Source organism: Osmerus eperlanus, chromosome 9 (genome assembly GCF_963692335.1).
Source record: "Osmerus eperlanus chromosome 9, fOsmEpe2.1, whole genome shotgun sequence".
Taxonomy (NCBI): domain Eukaryota; kingdom Metazoa; phylum Chordata; class Actinopteri; order Osmeriformes; family Osmeridae; genus Osmerus; species Osmerus eperlanus.
In genome coordinates this window covers 16,221,542-16,239,142 of record NC_085026.1, presented here as the reverse complement: position 1 = coordinate 16,239,142, position 17,601 = coordinate 16,221,542, and the positions used below count along the sequence as shown (strand labels likewise).

The 17,601-nt window shown below is 46.6% G+C and overlaps 1 protein-coding gene across 1 annotated transcript; it reads left to right on the top strand.

Moving 5' to 3' along the window:
• The first annotated feature begins 36 nt into the window (after positions 1-36).
• lrrc9 (leucine rich repeat containing 9) lies at positions 37-16,309 on the top strand. The gene is made up of 33 exons (XM_062470296.1): positions 37-195; positions 478-555; positions 718-936; positions 1,092-1,232; positions 1,317-1,380; positions 1,464-1,534; positions 1,906-2,088; positions 2,537-2,692; positions 2,836-3,044; positions 3,415-3,546; positions 3,933-4,112; positions 4,243-4,360; positions 4,452-4,587; positions 4,976-5,116; positions 5,217-5,341; positions 5,451-5,630; positions 5,886-6,005; positions 6,088-6,279; positions 6,594-6,719; positions 7,024-7,164; positions 7,332-7,509; positions 7,697-7,917; positions 8,334-8,456; positions 8,549-8,679; positions 9,179-9,287; positions 9,460-9,599; positions 9,998-10,134; positions 10,648-10,865; positions 11,832-11,900; positions 12,781-12,906; positions 14,104-14,275; positions 14,400-14,556; positions 14,765-16,309. Exons 2-33 carry the CDS (start codon positions 499-501, stop codon positions 14,802-14,804), a joined length of 4,512 nt encoding a protein of 1,503 aa, XP_062326280.1. The 5' UTR covers positions 37-195; positions 478-498; the 3' UTR covers positions 14,805-16,309.
• The last annotated feature ends 1,292 nt before the right edge of the window (positions 16,310-17,601 follow it).

Sequence of the window (17,601 nt, the reverse complement as noted above, 5' to 3'; positions counted from 1 at the left end):
GAATTACAAGATGGCTTCGTCCTAAGCAACGGAGACGCACCTCCTTGGAAACGTATTGATGTCAAACAGAGTGGATGTCGGTGAACATTAAACCATGACATGAAGCGGAAAATACATTATATGTAAACCATTGATGGAAGGAAGCAAACATTTGTTTCCAGATTACTTGACATTGAATTCTTAAACGGACTCATTGTAAGTTAATTTTATATTACCGGAGTAACATTAACACTAGCTCTAGTCTAGTTACACATTTTGTGCTAGCTTGAAAACTTCTACGTAAATGCATTGCTAGCCTAGCCTTAAACTGTAGCGGACGCTGTTGGTCATTTATCGTTCTTTAAACAGTTTTGTACCATCTACTGTATAATTACTATAGACTGCGTGCGATTGTCTGTAACTACAATTCTCCCCTTATCTCGTGACCAATTTTGTGCATACTCATACTTGGTGTAATCAAGTATTCCTATTTTTCAGAAGATAGTGCTAAATATAAATATGACACAAAGCGAAAAGCAAAGACAAAATGGTGATGAGGAGGTCATTAAAGAGTTGGTAAGTAAAGTCAGACATTTGTCATATGTATAGCCTAGTGATTTGCATAAGTTAGTTCTCTTTCATTGCCTGCATTTAAACGGGGTGAAACCACCTTTAAAACTACATTGTGGTGTACTAAGCACAGTAGTTGACTTGCACTTGTTTTTCCCGCACCAACAGTGCGTGGCCAACGGGGTGTCATATGAAAAGATACCCCACGAGGGTAGCAGTGTCACATCCCTGGAGGTGTTCTTCTCAGGTTATCCTCGTATGGTGGGCCTTGCACTATTCCCCAAGCTATGCCAACTTACAGTGGTTGGCCAGAACATCAGACACATTCAAAGCCTTGAGGCCTGCCCCATGCTTCGTGAGCTCTGGGTGGTGGAATGCCAGTTGACGGTAAGCACTGGGTTCATTACAGACCTGATATCTGTATACCAGCATCTGGGCAAAATGTACAGAGAATTTGTTATCGAAAATAATAACCATGCATTGGTTAATGATTTAGTCTTCATGTGTGCAAAAACGTTCTTACAAACTGTTGACCTTTGCAGGAGATTTCTGGACTTCAGAATTGCATTCAACTCCAAAAGCTCTACCTCTACGACAACCAAATTACTGATATATATAATTTAGAGTTACTAGTAAACCTCCAGGTTCTCTGGCTCAACAACAACTTCATCACTCTAATAAAGGTGTGAAAGCTTTTTTTATGTGTTTTATTTGTTTTTTTTACTTGTTCAACTTGAACAAAATGCCCTTTCATTATCTGTTTACAGGGATTGAACACTCTTCAAAACCTGAAAGAACTGAATCTGGCCGACAATAACATTGAAACTATAGGTAGCTCTAGGCAATTTCTTCAAATATTGATTGTCTTCGATCCCAGCTGCCTTACTGACAGTTATCTATTCAATGTTTCCCAGGACACAGCCTTGACCTTAATGTCAATCTACAAAATCTCAATCTATCCGGAAACAAGATCAGCTCTTTCAAGGTACGTAACTAAGATGTTTTGGATGATAGAACGAACCCATCCATACCATTTCCAACACATTTTCAACACATAGTATTATGTTGCTTTAGATTTCCAATACTTTTTGCACTTCTCAGAAAACTCATTAGGAACATAAAGATATATAAACAATTGCTTTTCTATTCTGTGCTTTGCACTTCTTCCTTCCTTTTGTGCTGTGCAATCGACAAAGTAGACTCCGTGGGAATATGATTCTTTTTACTAAGCTTTTGAAACATGTCTTTTATCTGTAGAGGAGTGTTTTATCTGTAATGCAGACTGTGTCTGTGTGCTGACACCTCAGAAGCATCCCCCACTAACTAACCTGTGCTGTGTGTTCTCTGGTGTAACAGGAGCTCACCCACCTGGCCCGGTTGCCCTGTCTGAGAGAACTAGGACTCAAGGAGCCCCAGTCCTGTCCCAGCCCAGTGTGCCTGCTGTGTAACTATGCCACCCACGTGCTCTACCACATGCCAAGCCTCCAGCGACTGGACACCTATGATGTCTCCAGCAAACAAGTGAAGGACGCCGCGGAGGTAAGGGGGATTGACAGTCCCCAACCGGTTTGAATCCGGCTCAGGGAGTTTCCTGCTTGTCCTCTCTCTCTCCCTGCTCCCTGCAATAGGACCATTTACATTTTAGTCATTTAGCAGACGCTCTTATCCAGAGCGACTTACAGTAAGTACAGGGACATTCCCCCCGAGGCAAGTAGGGTGAAGTTCCTTGCCCAAGGACACAACGTCATTTGGCACGGGAATCGAACTGGAAACCTTCAGATTTCTAGCCCGATTCCCTAACCGCTCAGCCACCTGACACACACAAAAAAAAGCAGAAAAAGGCTCAAAAATATCTTACCATTGAATCACATTTTATTTCTTGAGCCCTTTTAAAATAACTTTTACAAGCAATGGCTTCACAGTAATTATGTGACATGATATCTAATTTCGTCCGGTGTGAAATACTGTACTACTGTGTTGCGGTTAGTCCACAGTGATGAAGAAGATGATGTACTACAACATGCGTGTGCGTACTGCCCAGAGGAACCTGGCCGAGACCCAGGCCAGCCTGCTGGAGAACAAAAAGATCCTCCTTCAGCTTCCAGAAGAACGCATCGGAGCTCTCACTTACACCCTCAAAAATGTACGTGCGATTCTACCCCATGTCTGAAGCCTCAGGACTGCTTTATTCTGTAGCACGCAGTGTAAACTTGTTTAGACATTCCCAGGCACTGCGTGAGATGATACGTTCCCGTGTTCCACGTCCTGTGTTCCACGTTTCCTCAGCTGGAGTGTGAGCTGTCCGAGGTGCAGGCCGTGTGCAGGAAGGCGGCCCGCACCTGGGAGGACGGGCTGACACCTGGCAGTGACGGCTCAGGGGACCGCGGTGACAACCCTGCTGATGTCACGCGTGACCCCGGCATGGAGAACAAGATCCTCAGCAAGCTGGAAACCCTGCAGGAGCGGCTCAAACACTGGCAGAGGAGACTGGAGGAGTGAGTTGAAGCTTTGAACTTAGGCCTGGCCTATGGTCTAAACATACACTGCAAACACTGTACGTGATAATCTTGTTTTTAGATTTTAAATCTAGTTGGACTTAAATACTAGTTTCTAGTATGAATGGCGTAACCATTGACTTAATTTAAGTAAACAACACATTATAATAAGAAACAAGTTATATTCACTTTACTACACTAGCAGCCAAATTGAATTGTTTTAAGCATAAGAAAGCTCACAACAAGCGTTTTTGCAGTGTAGGAGAGGTCAGATATTCGACATGTGATATCTTATTTTAGTATCAAAACACCTACTGGATACAGGTCTAGGTCGTGTGACAAGAAATCACATCCTACCTGTGTCTTGCAGGATTGAGTCCAGGTACCAATGGGACATGGCCCAGGCTGCCAACAGCAATGAGTTGATGGTCCACTTCCTCCAGATGGAACTGGAGACGGTGGGGAACATCCGCTTTGAAGAGGGATGTTCTACAGATCCCTGGTACAGAGTCCAGCGTGCAACACACTCACCTCCAGCCTTACTCCCTGCCTGCTACAACAGTGTAGTTAACACTAGCAATGGATTTGTCTTTGTAAATGTATTCTTTTTCTTATTTTTTTTAGAAGTTTTTGTATTAGTTTTTCTTTAGGTTTATCAAAATAAAATTAAAAATACAGTTTGATATATTATAACAACAACAAAGTCCATCCCACAAACAGCCCTAACCTAACCCATCGCACCATTACAAATTCATAACATGACATATCAAAACGTTTGTTCAATGGTAAGTATGATAAACAAATCAAAACCACAAAGAACACAAAGGGAGGCAAGAAAAGGAAAGAAAGATTGAAAAATTTTCTGAGACAATGCTGTGATGTCAACAGGTTCACCTCCTGCTACGACCTGGTGCTGTCTCGCTTCTGTGCGTCCGAGTACAAGGTGCACGGCATCACCGGCATCAAGATCAACCGAATCATCCGCATCCACAACCGAGCCTTGAGGCTTCGCTTCGAGGACAAGCTTCACACTCTGCTGGCCAGAGAAGAGTCGGCCATGTTCTCTCAGTGAGTGACCGTGAGATTCAGGGTTTCCAACATAGGTTTGCTCCCTCCCTCTCTCACAACCACCTCTATGACACCCCTATGTGCATAAGCAACTGTCAGTGGGCTGTAATGTCACCTAACTTCCATGTAGGAATTACAAGCGCTGGCTGGAGTACTTGTTCTACGTAGCTGATCCTGAATCGACAAATGAGAAGAATGAGGTTTTTTACATTCCAGAAGATGGGTTCAAAACACCAGAAATGTATAAGGTGCGCAAATCAGTATTTTTTATATTGTCCCAGTATATTGTAAACCTATATGTGTATGTTTGACTTTGGTTTGTATTTTTGTTTGCACCAGGCCTTGGGCAGAGAGCGAGCTGTGCCCTTGTCTAACAGTCTGAGTGTGTCAGACAGAGCGAGGATAGAGTTCACACAGCGCCACGCCCACAAAGGCAGCTCTCAGCAGGCTGGAGACCCTCTCCCCTTCAGACACGGTCCGTCCCATGCTGCCCTGGACAACACAGTCATGTCTCCTAAACCAGGCTGTCTCAGTCCTGGACAACACAGTCATGTCTCCTAAACCAGGCTGTCTCAGTCCTGGTCCTCTGGACCTCATGCCCTGGATGGTTCAGATGTTTCCCTCTCCCAACACACCTGATTCAGATAAATGTTATAGAGTTGCTATGAAGCTCAGCAGAAGCCTGATAATGACCAATCAGTTGATTCATGTGTGCTGGAGCAGGGAAACACCTAAAACATGCAGGGCATGTGGTCCCGAGGACCAGGACTGAGAGAGGCTGACCTAAATGACTTTTCAAGGGAAAAGATGGTTCGGATGAATTAAATATGTTCTATTTCGATACATGTGAATCTTGTCAACAGGTCAGATTATTGTGTCCAAAGTGTTCCTGGGTCGTAGCCTGCCCATCCGTGAAGGGGAGGCTGTGGATGCCTGTAACTACCCTAAAGCCCACTCAGTCCATCGCAGCTTAAACACAGAAAATGGAATCAAAACAAGAGGAGGTAGAGACGAGAACCATAAACACATTACTGCATCAACGGTAAACGTTCTTCCATTTGCTTTTCTGGTGGACTTATTTCCAATCGAATGTTTCCCTTACAGAGAAAACCTGCTGCTCCAAAGTGCAGAGGGGCTGTGAGTGCAGTCTAAGGCACAGCCAGTGTTTTGTGTTCGATCATGAGCTTGTTCTTCCAGAGTACATCATTGATTTTGAGTACATCACCCAGGTATCCAGAAACCAACCTTCACTCTGACGTGATGTGAACAACGTTTCAGTCGCAGATGACCAGATCTATATCTTTTGCTGACCCACTAATGATGTTCCCCCTTCACCAGGACAGAGGCCAGGCCCTGTTTGCAGAGCAGGTTCCAAGCTTTACCCCGCCCAACCATATCCAGCTTGACGAGGAGGTTCTGAACATGGAGCCGGTCCTTAAACCACGACCCAAGATGCTCAGTCTGGATGACAAGACGTTGCTGAATGTGGCCAGAGCCAATGTTCTCAGCCAGATCACTGTGAGACACAACAGCCAATGTGATTTCATCAGTTTTAGAACTGATCTGGACTGTTTCGATACCGCCTACGGTATTTTAGGAAGCCACACATTAAATCTTCCCAACAAGGCGTATTCTGTACTGTAAAGCTGTCTTCTCTTCCAGAAGACACTTAACTGCTAACGTTTCAACAGGCACGGTGGCGTCAGCACTCGTAAACCATCTTGTCTTTTTGAACCTTTTTCCTTTTCTTTGTTTGTCTCTCCTTGGGCTCAGGTACTAAATCTCCATGGCAACAGTCTGAGTAAGCTGAAGGAGATATCCCGCCTGACCTCGCTGCGTAATCTCACCATCAGCTTCAACGAGTTCACACACCTGGAGGACATCTCGCACATGGTGAGTCCCCCGACACACGGCGCGAGTTAACCTCGGAACGACCTCATGTTCATTTCCCCCTGCATTTCCCCTGGCTTTCCAGCCAAACCTGGAGTATGTTGACGCCAGCTTCAACCACGTGCGGACCCTGGAGGGGCTGAGAGGGCTGGGCCGGCTGAAGCAGCTGGATCTGCGCTGGAACCGTCTGACCAGGGCCCGGGACGAGACGGCTGTGCTGAGGAAGCACGCCCACGGCCTGCTCAGACTGGACACGCGCCACAACCCCTGGCACCGGGTAAACACCAGCCACACACCATTGGCGGAGGGAGCCGAATCGATGTCTGTGTGAAAGGGAGAGCCGGCACTGTGGGAGCCTTGGATTCTGTAAAGCCGGCACTCAATCTAAAATCACACAGGGGGTGGTGTTACGGTGGCTTTGTTTGGTTCTGTGTAAACAAACCAAGCCGGCATAACAACAGGTCTTCTATTAGGCAGTTTTGAGGGATCTCTCTGTAAAGGGCTCCTATTCTTTTGATCTGCACAGGCTTAGAATGACTGACAGACATATAAAAGCACAGCATGGGATGTGAACAGATGTGTGTGTTCCAGCCGGAGGAGGTGAGAATGACCATCCTGGGCCGGCTGGTCAACCTGACACACCTCGACGATGTCCTGCTGACGGAGGAGGAGGCTGCGGCCGCTGTTCAGATGGCAGCCGGCTGCAGGATCAACCAGGTAGGTCTGACCTCCAGTCAACCAGCGCACAGCACAGCACAGCACACACGTACATTCATTAAAGGCTGGCTACTCTTCCTGCCTCCCTCTCTCCACGCTCCCTTCTTCCTCATCCCTTCTCTCTTCTTCTTCCTCCCTCCTACACTTCCAGCAACTTCCCTCCCTCCCTCCTTCCCTTTACTCTCATCTGCTATTCATATTGTGTTCGAGGCTATCAGATCATCTGTGAATCAGTGGATAATCTGATAGGGGCCTGCTCTGTGAGTGTCTCTCCTCATGGGTGGGGTGGGGTGGGTGTTAACAGGCCTCGCTGCTGGCACACTCCCGCACCCACAGCGAGCGTCCTCGAAGCCTCAGCCTGCTGTCAGCTGCCCAGCTGCTGTGCCAGCTCAGCCCGGCACCCTGGGACCTCAGCACAGACCTCGAGCCTGGCTGGACCACTAAGGTGAACCACACCAAACACTGTGTACATTTTTTTTTTTTATTGGAAAGGTTGCACAAATATTTTTGAAACAAGATTTGAACGTTTTGGGGGGGAAAAAAGTTTCTAAAGGATTTACTGACTTAATTTTTTTTTACTGATTTATTGACTTCTGCCCCTCTGGTGACCAGATCACCACCCTCAACCTTGACAGCCAGCGACTCTCCCGGCTGATCAACCTGGACAAACTGGTCAACCTGCGCTGGGCCTCCTTCAACAACAACGACATCTCCAAGATGGAGGGTCTGGAACCCTGCCAGCACCTTGAGGAGCTGTCCCTGAACCACAACTGCATCGTCAGACTAGAAGGTCCATCTCAAACTGTGAAACCAACATGACCCTGAGTTGACCAGTTGGCTAAAACATATGATAATTCCCTACAGAATATAGGTCTACCAAAAGTGATATACCCTAAACTCATATAGTCATATACCCTAACCTCTTTTGTACCAAGACAACCATGTCATATCCTGGATGTGTTTCTCTGTTGTCTCAGGGGTGTCCAAGCTGCACTGCCTGACCAGACTCAGTCTGAATGGGAACCAGCTGTCCTCTCTGGATGGGTCAGTCCTGGACCGGCTGCCCAACCTGCATTTCCTGTCCGTGGAGAACAACCTGATAGGCTCCCTGTCTGGCATGCAGAGAGCCCGCTCGCTGTTTGAGCTCTACGTTGGCAACAACAACATTTCCACCACACGGGACATCTACCATCTGAAGGTGTGAGGAGAGACCTGAGGACCTGTGGCCCTGTTAGTGTAGCACTGTGCAGCTACAGCATGAAGCGTTGGTTTCTACTGCTCTCTGATGCTTTAGTCCTCTTTCTGCTGTCCATGGATACGCTATTTCAGACACGGTATATTTACATTTAGTCATTTAGCAGACGCTCTTATCCAGAGCGACTTACAGTAGGTACAGGGACATTCCCCCCGAGGCAAGTAGGGTGAAGTGCCTTGCCCAAGGACACAACGTCATTTGGCAGAGCCGGGAATCGAACCGGTAACCTTCAGATTACAAGCCCGACTCCCTAACCGCTCAGTCACCTGACTCCCTATATATATGATATACGCTGTGTTTTTTCAATGTACTTTATTTATTTATTTTTTATTTATTAATTTTTTTCTTCAATTTTCCAGGCATTGACAAACCTAATAATTCTGGATCTGTTTGGGAATCCGTTGGTGGAGAAGTTGGAACACTATCGAATCTACGTGGTGTTTCACCTGCCCTCTCTGAAGGCGCTGGATGGGATCGCAGTGGTATGAAGGAACACGCACAACCAGTTTGATTGTTAGAGGCTGCAGTTTACTGGGCTCCCAGGCAGAGGTGACAAGGCCAGTGTGTTGTCCAGGATGTGTTGGAGTGCGAAAACGCCAAGGACGTGTTTGGTGGACGTCTGAACCCTGACATGGTGGCTGAGAAGCTGGGCCACTCCAACTACTCTGCCATAGCCGACCTCCACCTGCAGTCCAGTGGCATCAGGTAAACAGAGTCCTACCACCTGTAAACCCTGCACAAGACCACCAACCCTTCCACCCCCACCCTCCCAATGAGCAGTGTATCACCTTGGTAATACAGAGAGGAAGTAAAAGGAAGTACAGAGTGTTTTAGTAATTTTACAATTACATTTACATTTAGTCATTTAGCAGACGCTTTTATCCAGAGCGACTTACAGTAGGTACAGGGACATTCCCCCGAGGCAAGTAGGGTGAAGTGCCTTGCCCAAGGACACAACGTCATTTTTGCACGGCCGGGAATCGAACTGGCAATCTTCAGATTACTAGCCCGCTTCCCTAACCGCTCAGCCACCTGACTCCCCACAATTATTTCAGAAAAAAACATTTTGAAAGGTTGAACAAATATTTTCCCCCAAAAAACTTTTGAAAGGAAAAATAGGTTTTCATCCATTTTCAAAAGTAAACTTTAAAAAAAAAACGTTTGATAGGTTGAAAAAAGATACATTTTCTCCGTCTCTCTGCAGGATAGTGGACCTGGCTCCTGCGGATCTGTTCCACAACCTGCACAGTGTCAACCTGGAGCACAACAACCTCACCTCCTTCAGTGGGCTGATCTACCTGCCCAGTGTCAAGGTGAGAGGACTGCTCCACAATAGGATTTACTGTGTGTGGACATTAGACATAGTGCTTTTGCCAGCCCTTATAAGGAACATGTGGATTATTTTTACACATGCTTGCGTCGATGTACAGTAGAAGAGGTAAACATTTAAAACACACAGATTCTCTGATTGTCCCCTTTTTGTAGGCTCTGTGTTTGAACCACAACCACATTGAGTCCATCCTGCCCAGACAGAAGACTCAGGCCCACCTGACGAACAGGCAGATCCTGTACCACAAGGTCAACTCCAGTGGGTACGGTCAACAAGGGCCGTCCAGAGGCAGCAGGTACCAACACCATACATCACAGTGGATTGTTTATATAAACAATATATATATATCAAGTTTATATATTATACTGAACTATCCCACATAAAAAATGTTTATACTGTACAAAGATTCGTTGACAGTTGTAGCCATTTGGGGGCAGCATTAGTCCATGTCTGCCACTAAGGCCGTCGGTTACCCAGCAAAAAACGCATTTCCTGTTTTTCACAAGTTTTCCAACAAATAAAAACTTAAAGCCCCGAAAATAGGTATGAATAGAAGTAGAAAGTGCAGAGGGGGGTCAAGCTATTGAATGGCTCTCCTGTGATTGCCTGTGTGAGTTGCTGTATACCTGTGTGGTTTGGCCTGAAATGGGCACTCTCAGCTCCTAAAGCTCCTATTCTGTGTGTGTTTTGAAGGGAAGCGGGGCCTGGGAACAACCTGGAGCCACTGATGGGCAGCCTGGAGGTGCTGCATTTGAGCTACAATGGCATCTCCAATATGGCCAATCTGCAACTCAGCAGGCTCCCCAATCTTAAAGCACTCTTCCTCCAAGGTACGCTTGTGTTGTGTGTTGTCCCCCTATTCCCCCCCCATGATTCAAAGCCGGTGAAAAGTACAGCGCGTAACAGCAGAGCTCCACTCACGTCTGTCCGGGTGGGCGAGGAAACCGCCGGAAAGGAGACGGCGACGGGCCTTGCAGAGCAGGAGTTGCTTCTTCCATCACATTTGATTGTGTTGCTTTGTGTTGCGTTGAGTCAATCTCTTTGTTGTACTCACCCCATACGAGACGAGTGTATTGTGGGTTAGGGTTAGATCACATTATAATATATTTTTCACAAATAGATCCAGTTAATTGTAACATGTGCATGGGCGAAAGCAATATGTTATCTCCCATCAAATACTGAAGCAGTACAAAGCAATAGAACATTTCTAGGTGGTTCTTTAACATCAGGAGGGTTTTCTCTTGTGAGTGGACCTATAAGAACACTCAGTGGAAGAAGCACTGTTGGTGTTTAGCATTCCCAATCATGGAAATCCTGATGACTGGACTCCTCTCCCCCTTCAGGAAACGAGATCAGCCAGGTGGAAGGTCTCGAGGGCCTGTTCCGTCTGAGGGAGCTGGTTCTGGACAGGAACCGGATCAAGGTCCTGGGGGAGAACTCTTTCTATGGCCAGGGAGTCCTGCTAGAGCTGCACCTCGCGGAGAACCGCATCCGGGACCTCAACTACCTCCAACCCCTCACCGAGCTACGGAGGCTGTTTTTGGGCAATAACAAGCTGCAGGTACCCCCCTCCTGCACCACATCTTGCCACTACACCTCCATGCCTGTTCTACAAGTACTGAGCTGAGCATTTCTATCAACACAAACGAGGAATTCACAGTGTGGTCTTGTACTGATTTTCTGTACAAGTATGCGCTCAAGGTCAAATTGACTACAACAGCCCCGGTTGATTCCCTGATGAATAATTCTAAATCACTCGTCCCATTTAAACGACTGCGTATTAGAATGTCTTTTGAACTGTGCCGTATTAGTTTTCGATGTGTTTGCAAACCAGGGGGGGAAAAACAGTAATCATGCACGGTTCCCACCCCACTGTGATACACGTGGGGTGGTATTCAAAAGAATCGACATTGATTGAAGGTCAACCACATGTCTGAGGACAGAGAGGAACAATCAACACAACGTGTAATCAGGTTCTCAGCCCACAGCTTATTCTCTCCCCAGGAGAGTGATTTGCACTTTGTCGCCAGTTCTCCCCCCCCCCCCCCCCCCCCCACACACCCTTCCTTAATGTTTTCATGCTTTCAATTAAAACATCAAATGCAGCAGCAATCATTCCAGCGCACCACAACCTCACAACGGGGGTTCGTGCGAGTCGTCCTAGCTCGGTCACGAAGGTGGTGGAGTTGCCCCCCCACCCCCTCCCCCAACCCCCTTGCGTGCCCAAACTCTCTCATGAGATTAATGAGAGATCACACGTGTAATCTCCACTATCAGCTGCCTCCACCCTCACAGCACAGAAATGATGAGGTTTGGCCTCAAATGGATGTGTCTCCATGGTTATTAAGCAGCGTGCTGTCCACAGTGCATCATACATGATCTGTGAATCATAAGCACTGTTCATCTTTCTTATTACAGCTACTCGTGAACGAATACTAATTCAATAAGTAGCAATAAGTCAAGAGTAAACACATCTATGTCTTTGAGGTTCGACATGTTTCACATCGCTCTGCTCTCTCCTCTGCAGGACATTTCAGAGCTGGAGAGACTGGAAGTCCTTCCCTCCATCATTGAGCTGTCGGTCATCGGGAATCCTGTAAGTACTGTTGTTGACCAGTGTCTAATGCCAAACAACACTACTGGACCAAAAACAAGGCCTTGTTCATCGGTTCATATCCTGGGTTCCTGACCAGATATATTCAATATGTGTTGTTGTGTATGAGCTTAACGTCACTGGTTAGAAAGAATTCTTACGCAAAAGAGCTTCCAGGCTCCCTTCCCCTCACATACATGCTGCACACATCTGACAGCGCTCACCCAGAACTACGTTGTGGTTCTAAATGAAGCGATTACATGATGGACCGTCTGCTGTTCCTCAAACTGGCCGGCATCAGAGACAAATCCGTTGACCAAATGGCAGTGCCGTTATCATACACTATTGGCTCTGGTTCAGCACCCATCTGGAGTCCATGGATCAGGCCTCTGCAGTGGCCGGTGCAGAGGGCCCTGATACCCGTGAGGCCTTGCTCAGCTGGCCCAGCCTGTTTCCCCCATGGCCCCACGGCCCCTTCCCACAAGGGGCTTAATCCTGCCAGGGGGGGAGGGAGAGCCAACAGTTGCCCTAGAGACAATACCTCCTGCTGTCAGCCGCATGAGATCACTGCTCTACCCATGTTCCCCTGCCAGAATCTCTCTCTTCCCTTTCTCTCCTCGCCTGCCCCGACCCACAGAGGTGTCCTGCAGGAGCAGACAGGGGTCTGGCCCCCCCTGGAGCAGGGCTTTGTCCCCGAGCCAGCCTGGCCGAGGATGCCCTTGGCAGGGCCAGGGCCAGGCTGGGGCTATCAGCTGGGCCACTGGAAGAGATGATATTTGAGTGTTTCTGAAAAACAAGAATTCTCAGGACTGCCTTCACTTTGAGGTAAATAGTTAGTGAGAGGGTTTGTGTGAGATGTCGGATGTTTTTTGGTTGTCCCTAGGTGGCCAGACGAGCCCTCCACAGACCGGCTGTGGTGCTGCGCCTCTCCAGGCTGCAGGTTCTGGATGGGTTGGCCGTCACTCTGGAGGAGAGGACCCGGGCAGAGCTCCTCTGTACAGAAGCACAGGTGACTTGGTACTCATGCACTCTGATCCACACCCTCACAGCTACACACCCAGACCCTTAAAACAGATACATTTGGTAGTCAAAGAATCAGAAAGGAGTGGATCGATATGAAAGATGGATGATGTTGGGTGAGAAAGCCACAGGAGGATTTCTCTTGCTGCCTTTATCTCCATGCTCATCTGAGACTGACCTAAAAAAAGCCTCATTTATGTAAACCCCCCAGATAAAGGGCTGTATCATGTCAACCACAATCCAACTTGAAATTCAAACAGCGAATGAAGAGACAACAACCAACAGGATCTACATTAAATAAATAAATAAATAAGCAAGGATAAAACCATCAGTCTGTCTCGCTGATTTGATCTCCACATAACGAGAGAGAGAGGGGCAGTAATGCTCCTCCAGAGCTGAATTAAAAGCAGCCTAAGCCTGCTTGTTTCATCCTGCTGATTAGATGAAATGTGCCTGGCCGATAGTGCACCAGTGGATTTGCCCCCTATTAGCTGGGTCAACCAGACCCCCTCTGTTCGTTAAGAGAGGATGTGGGAACGAGAGGGAAAGGGGGGGGGACAGCGGGGGGATCCCGGGCTCTCTCATTAAAAAGCATAAACACGTAAAGCTCTCCCCCTTCACCCCTCCCCCTCATCCTCATCCTGTCAGGCTTGCGTCAGCTCTCACCTGCCTTATGTTTTTGTTTGGAGTTCATTCAGCCGCCGTTGTTATTCAGTGATCGTTACCATTCTCCTATTAGACGTTTACACATGAGGGACAACGGCAATTTGGTCATCCATACTGTAGCGTGTTGGACGGCGGAGGATTGACTAGCTGAGAGGGATTTGGGGGACAGGGATGTTTAATTAGAGGAGAAGGCACCCCCAACATGTCCCCATGTGCACCTGTACGATCAAGCCTAACGTCGCCCGAACATTTAGTCATTTAGCAGACGCTCTTATCCAGAGCGACTTACAGTGAGTACAGGGACATTCTCCCCAAGGCAAGTAGGGTGAAGTGCCTTGCCCAAGGACACAACGTCATTTGACATGGCCGGGAATCGAACCAGCAACCTTCAGATTACTAGCCAGATTCCCCTAACCACTCAGCCACCTGACTCCCCAACATAGCTTCCACTGTAGGTAGTGGTCTGCAGTTGGCCTGACTTCCCTCCAGTGACCGTCTCCCTTGCCCTTCCTCTGCCCAGTGCCCTGGAGTCCAAGTGACTGGCATGGACATGAACCTGCCTGGCCTGATGCCCCTGATGTCCCGCATGGCACCTCTCAGAGGAACAAGCCTGACTGGACTGCAGCACTTCCTGGGTCATGAGATCCTGCTGCCCTGCAACCTGGACGAGGGACCTCATGATACACCCAAACGTTAGTTCTCTCTCTCTCGCTCTCTGTGTGTCTCTCACTAACTCACTCTCTCTCTCTCTCACTGCTACTAACGTCTCATACCTGGCACTCTGTGTAACACGAGCGTTTCAATTCACCTCCTCAGACAAGAAGCAGAAGCACAGCAGTGCCCGCAATCCCCAGACAGAGATGATCTTTAGGATCAGAGGAACAGGAAGTGGCCTGGCCACCTCTGGCCTCCTGCCGAATGGACACAGGGTCCTGATCACCTACCAGAACCACAACCAGGACCAGGAATGCAGGTTGGAAAACCCTCAACTGAGATCATTTTCTTAATAATTAATACTGTTATGTCTGGACCTTGTGGATTTGACGCTTGCTCTTTGCTCTTGTCGTATATATGTTTGCCTATGGCCATAATCACCCACTGTCACTGATGCACCATGGGAATGAGAGTTCCTGGGGACATGCTAAGAAGACCACTTGTATTTATTTTCGATTCTAATACAGGTTCCAGAGTTCTACTGGCCCCAAACCTCCACCCTTGTAGTTGTGCAGAATGAAGTGAGAGAGAAAGGGGGAGTGTCCCTGTTGTCACCAGACAAGGACCTGTGTGGGTCATTAGTAACACAGGAAGTGGTCAACGATCTGGGTACCTCAAGAGTTCTAAAATGTGCACCTCTATAAAGATCTCATCTGGTATATGAAACAAGTCTACACTTTTTGACATTGCTGCTATTTGTAATTATATCTTGACTCAATACTTTTAGGTGTAAGACTTGATGGGTTTTTTTCAGAGAGAGAAAAAGAGAGAGATTCCCTGGTGATAGTGTGACATGATTGACTGCCATTTCCCATCCACATCCATGGTTTTCTAACCCTGGTAATCTATTTTAAACAGAGAGGTTTACAAGTCATGACCACAGTGATCCCCTCTCACCATCAACGTATAAAAAAAACACCCACAGATGTAAGGGCGTGTGAGGCGGGCATGTTGTGTCCATCGGGTCAAATGGATCCCCAACAAGTGGATAATCCAGCTTTAGCACACCTCTCTGTGGACAATAATCTGCAGTCACTCAGATGGAGTCATAATCTTGAATGTGGTCCAAATGGATTGCGGAGATCTGTCCGTTTTATAATGTCAGCCTCTATTTTGAAAGCCCACAACAGTATCTTCTCTAATAGGAAAATCTCATATGCTGCTGCAGGAAATAAATCATCTTTTACAGTTCAGTTTTTGGGCAGTGTTAGTATAGACAACATGACAATAAGACATAAAAACAACCCTGTTCACTCCGATCTAGACCTCCAGCAGCCGTTGCCTCAGTACTGTACAAGTCCCTGAGTACTGAAGATGTAATATGTTTCTTATCAGAGACTGAATCGTGGCATTTGGAGGAGTACCACTGTTTTGTGCCCCTGGTTAATGGTAAACTAACAGGAAACAAATGTGGTCATATCATTCTGACCACTAGGGGTCCCTAGTGATCCACTGTTCGATTCCCTACAGCCAGTTTTCCATGAACCGTGCTCTTATCCACTGAGTAAGGCATTGATTCAAGGCCAAGATCAGTCGATATGCAGTTACGCTCCAAACTATCACAGCCTGCTCTGAACGAATAGTGCAACAACTAGTTCCAGGCAGCCAAAAGTAAATGCCCAGCCTCTAAAGACCCCCTCTAATGCATGTACTTAACTTCACTTAATTTGTGTTAACTCCCAGCATTAAGCAGGGCTAATGACTGAGCGAGTGAGTGCACTGTCATTACCTTGCTCTGCTTCACATCAAATGGCAGCTGATGGGGCCACACTGAAAAAACACAGTAATTCACAATTTGGAGGCTTTATGAAAGTGCAGTAATGCACGAGATATTGCAACAGATAATTATGTATCTTACATTTTTTTACACTGTGCTCTGTATGTTTATGTAATCAGTATACTGCTATTTTTGTGTTTTAGTTTATCTGTACGTATAGTATTATTAGGATTTAAAAAAATGGTACAATAAGGATTTTACCTAGGATTTTATCTATGTTTGTCTCTTGCATATATTTCGGTATTTTTAGCATTAAAATGGCATTAGCATAAAAATTGTGAATTATTCATTTGTCTTGAGTGAGCTGAGATGCACTTGGCCGTCATTTCCCTCCTCTGTCTTTCTGTCTCTCTCTCTCTCTCTCTCTATGTGTGTGTGGAGCACATGGTTCATAGCTGGTTTAATGGGATGGAATGTGACAGGTTATGTTTTCATCTGCCTGATATGGAGCCTAGCGAGGGAGGGAGGATGAGTGGAACTCCACAAAGTCTAGGCTTGTCATTAGACATGCTTGCGCTTGTCGTGAATCAGTTGGAGATGAAGCTTTATACTCCAACCTTACCACCACACTAACACACACACGCACACAGACACACGCACAAAGCTCACACACATAACACACACACAAACACACACAAGTGCACCCACACACATGCTCTGTAAGGGGCCATTACTGCTGGTCCACTGACTCCCTACATTCTGCTGTGGCTGTGCATTCAGAGTGCCATTAGTCCAAGACTCTGAATAATTGCTGAATGGACCATGTTTTCTGTGCTATCTACTCAGGTTCCTATGCAGGGAGTTGGAGGTTGCGGGTGAAGTGAGATGGTTGAGGATGTCAATAGATGTTTAAAGCCAGTCACCAACATTGAGTACACAATACAGGTATTGACATGTTATTGTTTATCCAAGCTTTTTTCTCTTTTTTTTTTACTGACAAAACTATCACAGAAGAACAATGTATGTTCACCATAATGCCCATTCAGTAGTCTTATGTGTGAACAACAGACCCCGTATCCCAGAGACACATTTTGAAGCTTCAGGTAACGTCGGAATAGGCGGTACACACTACAATTACTGTCGTCTCAGTCTGTTTTCTTTTCCGGAATGGCAGTCATGAAAATGAAATTGTATTTTACTATGGCAACCAAGGGAGTTTTATCAAAGCACATGTGATTGAAATCTGAATGGATTTATGTTCCAAAGGCGCATATTATGTTCCGTATTCATTTTTCTGCTCCACAAGTATACCCCATTCAAACACAATCTTGACATAATGCCCTCTCAACAAATGTGTCATTTAGTTATTGTTGTGGCTTGTCAGTTCACAGTAATTCATTTCCCTCTGAATCCCTGAGTTAGAATTGAGGAAAGTGAGAGGAAGAAAATGCACACAAAAGAAGGAGCGACAGTGATAAAAGACCTGAGATGGAAAATGCTTGGGCTGTGTGTTGATATTCATCAGAAAAAATGTTGGCTCTTCAAGGGTGAAAAGCTCCACAGTTGTTCACATAGAGACGCCAAATA

Coding starts and splice junctions, on each gene's coding strand:
- lrrc9 (XM_062470296.1), top strand. CDS start 499: ATGACACAAAGCGAAAAGCAAAGACAAAATGGTGATGAGGAGGTCATT. Junction 4,361..4,451: donor AAACACCAGAAATGTATAAG/GTGCGCAAATCA, acceptor TGTTTGCACCAG/GCCTTGGGCAGAGAGCGAGC. Junction 5,631..5,885: donor ATGTTCTCAGCCAGATCACT/GTGAGACACAAC, acceptor CCTTGGGCTCAG/GTACTAAATCTCCATGGCAA.